General features: G+C 35.1%; 1 protein-coding gene across 3 annotated transcripts in view; it reads right to left on the bottom strand.

The window, feature by feature from the left end:
* Positions 1-604: 604 nt before the first annotated feature.
* The window catches only part of MAP3K1 (mitogen-activated protein kinase kinase kinase 1), a 77,765-nt gene continuing 72,369 nt past the window's right edge, over positions 605-6,000 (bottom strand). For all 3 annotated transcript variants that reach the window (XM_047086758.1, XM_047086740.1, XM_047086749.1), the window contains exons 18-20: positions 5,347-5,489; positions 4,488-4,619; positions 605-3,255 (exon numbers count right to left, since the gene is read on the bottom strand). In XM_047086758.1, the coding sequence (XP_046942714.1) occupies positions 3,106-3,255; positions 4,488-4,619; positions 5,347-5,489 (425 nt within the window). In that variant the 3' untranslated portion in view covers positions 605-3,105. The remainder of the gene's footprint in view (positions 3,256-4,487; positions 4,620-5,346; positions 5,490-6,000) is intronic.

Below are 6,000 nucleotides of genomic sequence, written 5' to 3'. Positions count from 1 at the left end.
CATGATGACAATAATGGATTTGCTCTCACTGAATAGGAATCTGCAAATCCATTTTGTTATAAATAATAAGTCATTATAGCAAAATGCCCATTAATAAAATACAGAAGGAATGCAGGAACTAGAAAATCACCATCTGGCAACTAAAAGAGTAATAATTCAGAATTCAAGAAAGCAAAGAGCAGAGAGTTAATGGTGAATGAAGAACAAACTATGTAGGCTCAAAATATTACCTCTGCAAAATACTTAACATAAAGCTACATATTAATTATAAAGGGAAAGGATAACTTTGTATTGGTGAAGCCTACTCAGATGATCAGTTAATTAATATCACCAGCATCTGGACAGACTGACTTCGTAAGCGCCTCCTGGTAAGACACACTAAGAAGAGCATAGCATCACCTGATATTCCTGTCACAAAGGCATACTCTGAATCCAGTCATGAAGAAGCATGAAACTCCCAATGGAGGAACCTCTATAAAACAGTCACCTTGTTCTGGATTTGAATGAGTCTTGACAACTACTAGGAACATGTGATGGTGGTTTGAATACTTCAACCATAAAAGACATAATGGGGCAGCTGGCAAAATAAATAAAATTACCAACCTTTGTTCAAAAACTTTTATTTACTATAAAGACAAAACACCAAAATAGGTACAAATACTATAAAATTGGTTCAATGGGGTAAAAATTTTAATTAAAATATCTTGATATATTTAAAATAACAAAGGATACATTTAAGCCAAATTTTCTTAACCCAGAGATTTTTTTTTTTTTTTTTTTTGTAACATTTGCTTACATAGTAAGGTGCTAATAGAAGTTAGCCCTTAAGCCCTGGAAGTCTTAGGAATCATAGTCACACAGCAAATATAATTTCATTGTGAAAGTGAACTTTGGTAGAAGAAAAATCTATAGGACACCTGAGGTAGTAGAACCTGGAATAAACAGCAGTAGACATTATTTACAACTTGAGTACCAAATAACATTAAGAACACAAAAATAATTACACAATACAATTTTCAGTCCAGCTTTGATCCAAAGAAAATAAGAATATTATATCACATTTGCATTGAAAACAAAACAAAAAACAAAACACCACAATTACCAGCAAGCTGAGGGAACTGCAAACAAACTCAAACAATGGATTTGGACATCTAGAGGCAGTTTGAGTTTGAAATGTGGTGGGCATGTGATCTACAAAGTAATACTGATTAGCTGAGGTTCCTCAGTTTATACAGTTTACATTTCTGTCAGACACAGTATTGATCTGACCAGTGATCTTCCAGTACATCAAATGGCAAGAGTGCATCCGTTAAAGCTTGCACATGAGAAACTTGGAAACAATCTTATTAGAGTTGTGAAAATTCTAAGTAGTCACACACAAAAGATAGAAAATAAAAAAGAAAGTCAAGTACAACACATGTAGAGCTACCAAACTTCACATTTCGGTACTATTTTTAACTCTTCAAATATTGCCAATCTTCCAAAACAAAGGAATGTAAAATTTCACTAAGAGACACATTCACATAGAAAAAAAACCAAAAAAACAAAAACCCAAAAAACCAAAACTGTCTTTTAAAAATTATATGCAATATATCCCTGTAAACTTAACTTGTAACTTATTTTACTTCCAATTTGTGTTGTACATTTAAAATGTACTCTATATAGCTTATTTAGTTTATCCTGAGTCTTTGAGAATAACCAATTCTGTTTCATTCTGCAACAATTCAACTGGCGTCTGAAGAGTTAAAATTTAACATCTCAAAAAGCTGTATTAAATATTTAATCAGTACTTGATTTTAAAAGACTCACAAAAAAAGGATAAAAGAGCTGCCATTTTCCTTCTAGATTCCATGTATCTGAATTCCACTCAGATGAAAACCATTAGATAATTGTGCAAAATTCAAGGATTAGTAAGTGGAATCCATTTGACTTTTCTTTCTGAACACATTTTCAAAGTCCCAAGCAGATTTATTTTGTACAAATGCTATTATTAATAGTTGGGCCATTAGTTAATTTTTCTTTAATGGTCAGCCAGGCCTAGTGGAAAGAGATGATGCATGGTAGAAGGAAAATAGCAGTTTCATGTTATTATTAGTGGTGATGACGAATGATGGATTGTTACATACAAAGTAAGACTTCAATGGTGTGAAGTTTCCTACGAAAGAAACCAATACATTAAAAGAACTCAAATAAATTTCAAGGTAATCTTGATCTTGGTTGTGAGCTGCATCACAAAGAATAGTTGATTTTCACTGAATTTATATTTAACCTGCATGAAAAGAGCAGTGACTGACTCAATGAAGGTAGTATTTTATTATATTCCAATTTAAAAAAACAAAATTAATCTGTATTAAAAAAAAAAAACACTTGCAATAGCAAGATATTTAATAAACTCTAGTTCACATCTAGTTCTATTTTTTTTTTCTGGTTTGAAAAGATCACCTTTCCCTGAATATTAAACAAAAGTGAAGGTGAAATGAAAATATAGAACCATAATTTCCAAAAACGAAATGAATGGGCCAACAGTAAAATGCACAGTGAACCACAACTGCCCAGGCATTTAAAAAATAAAGGTCAACTGTGGTTCATAAAGAAGTCATCAACTTTTAAAAATATATTTATTTACTGCTACTTATAGCATATTCTGATCTAAAAGAGGCAGATACTGATTTATAGCCAGTGACAAAAAACTGAACGGAATTGCAGAACCCCCTGCCTGTGATCATGATATGAAATGGAAGAATAATTGAAACATTAAAATAGATCCTGAGCCCCTCAGCTGCTAATATTGCTGAAAAAGTGCTCCAAAAAACCCCAAAATATGCTGCTGTTCATTAGTCATGCAAACTTCATTGCTTTTCTGTTTACCTATGGCCAGTTCTTTGAAAGGCACAGTTTATAGTGTCTGCACAAACTGTGGACTTTTGCATACTAAGCTTAGGTACAGATCATGATTTGTCAATCACATACTTAGGTAAGGGTTCCCACTGGTCTTATTCATAGCTGTTCGTTGGCATGAAGGCCAGCAGATTATCAACGTGGTTCCCCACAAAAGTTTTTTTCTCTTGATGAGCATCCTGTCCCCATTATAGTTTGTGTAAATGGCTACCATGTAGTACGGAAGACTGGATGCTTCAGTAGCTCTCTTGATGGAGGTCTATCCTGAGGTTGAAGTTCCAAACACCGAAGAGCCACATCCCGTAAACCAGGAGACAAATGTGAAGGGATCGATGGAGCAGTAGTTGCACTTGCAATCTGTTAAGAAAACCACCTGTGTTGAAACTTGCCACGATTGGAACTTCTGATGTATTAGTACATGTGCATAGATTTCAAAGCCTCTGTACGTGCATCCTGTACACAGGCACTGAGGCTACAGTGGATGGACTTCCTTCTGACAATCTGTGCAAAAAGTCACCCGCTGGATGGGAGGCTTCCTTTAAGAACCTTCAAATTTTAGGATTTTAGATTGATCAACTACATCCGGATCAGGTCGATCTATGGTTTTCCTTACTGTCTCAAATGAACAAGACTAAGTGCATCAAAATGGTCAGACAGGAAGAGTATTCAGTTTACTATATGCTTTACTCATATTCACTCTCCAGTATGGCTTTTGTGATCTTTGCTTCATCATGCATTTTCTAATATTCAGCACAGCGAGCAATTCCAAGTGAGCAAGACCAAACCTGGCCAGTACATTAGAAACACACCTGCACTGAATGAGGAAGTTCTAGGAGTGTGAAAAGGGCTGGAAGAAGTTATGGCAGGTGTGAGGTGCTGGGGAGCCAGTGCACAGGACTGATACTAGTCACTGTGCACACAGACAGCTGTGTGCTAAGGGCTTCACTAAGACCCAGAAGTAATTTTGTTTGTTCCCATAATAATCCCATGAAGTAGGTGCTGTTATTATACCTATTTTATAACCAAGAAAACAGAGGGTAGACAGAAATCATTTCCCTAGTCACACGGCTTTATGGAACCAGGGTTTGAAACCAGGTCTGTATGGCTGCAAAGCCCTAGCTTTTACCTAGCACATGTCTGGATCAAAAGCTAAAAATCTCAACTATTCTATTCTTTGATGGAAATGGACAGACAGGATTTGGCACCTGACTTGGGTGTACATTTTTTAAATACAGAAAATAGTAAATCAGATTGTAAAAATTTGTGGATTATATACAGGAAGGAAGAGCTTTACATTTTTACACTTGAAAGTCTGAGATATACACGTATTTCACCTAGGAACAATGACTCATTATTTGCTAACTCATTGTTCACAATGACTTTATGGAGCCTAACTACTGTGAAAAATGAGAACCAACTGTACATGCTGCCAGCATTCACCGCACCATATGAATTCCTGCATATGTATACATACATATTTATTTCAAGGAAGATCTACCTGGACATTAGATTGAGAGTTAAGGAGAACCCATGAAAATCTTCCTCCTGCCAATTTTAGTGGAAAGAAGTAATTTTTATATCATAAATACCTTAAATATCAAAGCAAGATGATTGGAGTGTTTTTCTGCATTCCAGGGTGGTTTAGCACAAGCCATTTCTATAATAGCACAGCCAACACTCCATACATCACAGCTCCTACCATATTGCTGACCTCTTAGTACCTAAAATAAAAAAGAGAGTTAATTTGGAAATAGGATCCATTAAAAAAAGACAAAGACATTCTGTAGTTATGGATTCTAGTTTTTTTATTTCAAACCAGAACAATGGTACAAACAGCAATTCCATGGACTAGTCTGATGTCTCATTTATTTCATCAACAAACTTAATCTGTGTGGTACAAAAAATATTTTGGAGAACTGGGAGATTCTGAAGAAGGATCACCTCACAGAATTTCAAAGCAGCCCCAGTGCACTTAAAAGTTAACTATGGGGCCAAAGGACAACCAGTTATCATTACATATGAACACAAAGAGTTCTGAACACAAAAGAAGCCTAATTCAGAATTGTAATGTTTACTTAAACTTCTACTAAGTCCTGCTTCTGTGTCATCTCCCTTTTGAATAGAGAGAGAACAGTTGTTAAGATTTCTAATTATGTGCACTTTGGGCTTACTACAAAACAAGTAGTATAAATTACCCCAAAATTCTTTGTTAGAAATAGCTTTTAAGCAAATCTACAAAAACCCATCTTTTAAAATTTTATCAAGACCAAGATAGAAAGGCAGGGATTAAGAGTCTGAAATCAAGGATACCATTAAAACCTTATTTTTAGACTCATGGACTTCTAAGTGGTAAGCATATACTGAATAACACCGCAAACTAATTTGCTATAATTCTGTCACATAGAACTCCAGATATTTTCTTTCAGCACACTCAAAGCTGCTTCTCACCTCAGGTGCCATAAATGCAATTGTCCCCAATAACTGTCCCTGAAACTCTCCTGCACCAGTTCCTTTTGATGCCAACCTGGCTGCAGCTCCAAAATCTGCAATTCTCAGTCTCTGACCTGTGCTGTCAATTAGCAAATTGGCACCTGTCAACAAAAACAGCAAATGACCTTGTATGTTAAAAAACAAAAGGATTCAAATCTCAGTAAAATACTACTAATAGGACAATCACAGAAGAAGTGGGTATGTCAGAGGTTCAGAGAACTCTCCCCTCTCAATTCGAAGGCACACAGGTATCGACATGTAAAACAAATAAGATCCCAAATCCTCAAAGGGAAGATGAAAGTAAGAAGGCATAAAGAGATACAAAGGCAGACATTTAGTGAAATGTCACTAAGTGTTGAAAATCTTTAATATAATGAATCCCAACAAAAACCTTCCTTCAACATTAAAGTTTTAGTGTAGCTTACATTTTAAGACAAAATTTGTTGAAATATACCTAAGACCAATTCAAAATACACACTGTCAAATACTAGCCAAAGACTTTCATGTCAGGAAACCAAAGCTGCTCTTAAACAAAATAAACTGCAAAAGATTTGAAAGGCTTTTTCTCAAAAAAGTTCATAATATCCCAGTTATTTTAAATAAAACCAGGAA

Source organism: Lynx rufus, unplaced genomic scaffold (assembly GCF_022079265.1).
Source record: "Lynx rufus isolate CCGP_SWC_20201006 ecotype Redwood Valley unplaced genomic scaffold, mLynRuf1.p SCAF_1, whole genome shotgun sequence".
NCBI classification, from domain to species: Eukaryota; Metazoa; Chordata; class Mammalia; order Carnivora; family Felidae; genus Lynx; species Lynx rufus.
Note: the sequence above shows the minus strand (reverse complement) of the source record. Positions and strands in the feature narration are given on the sequence as shown.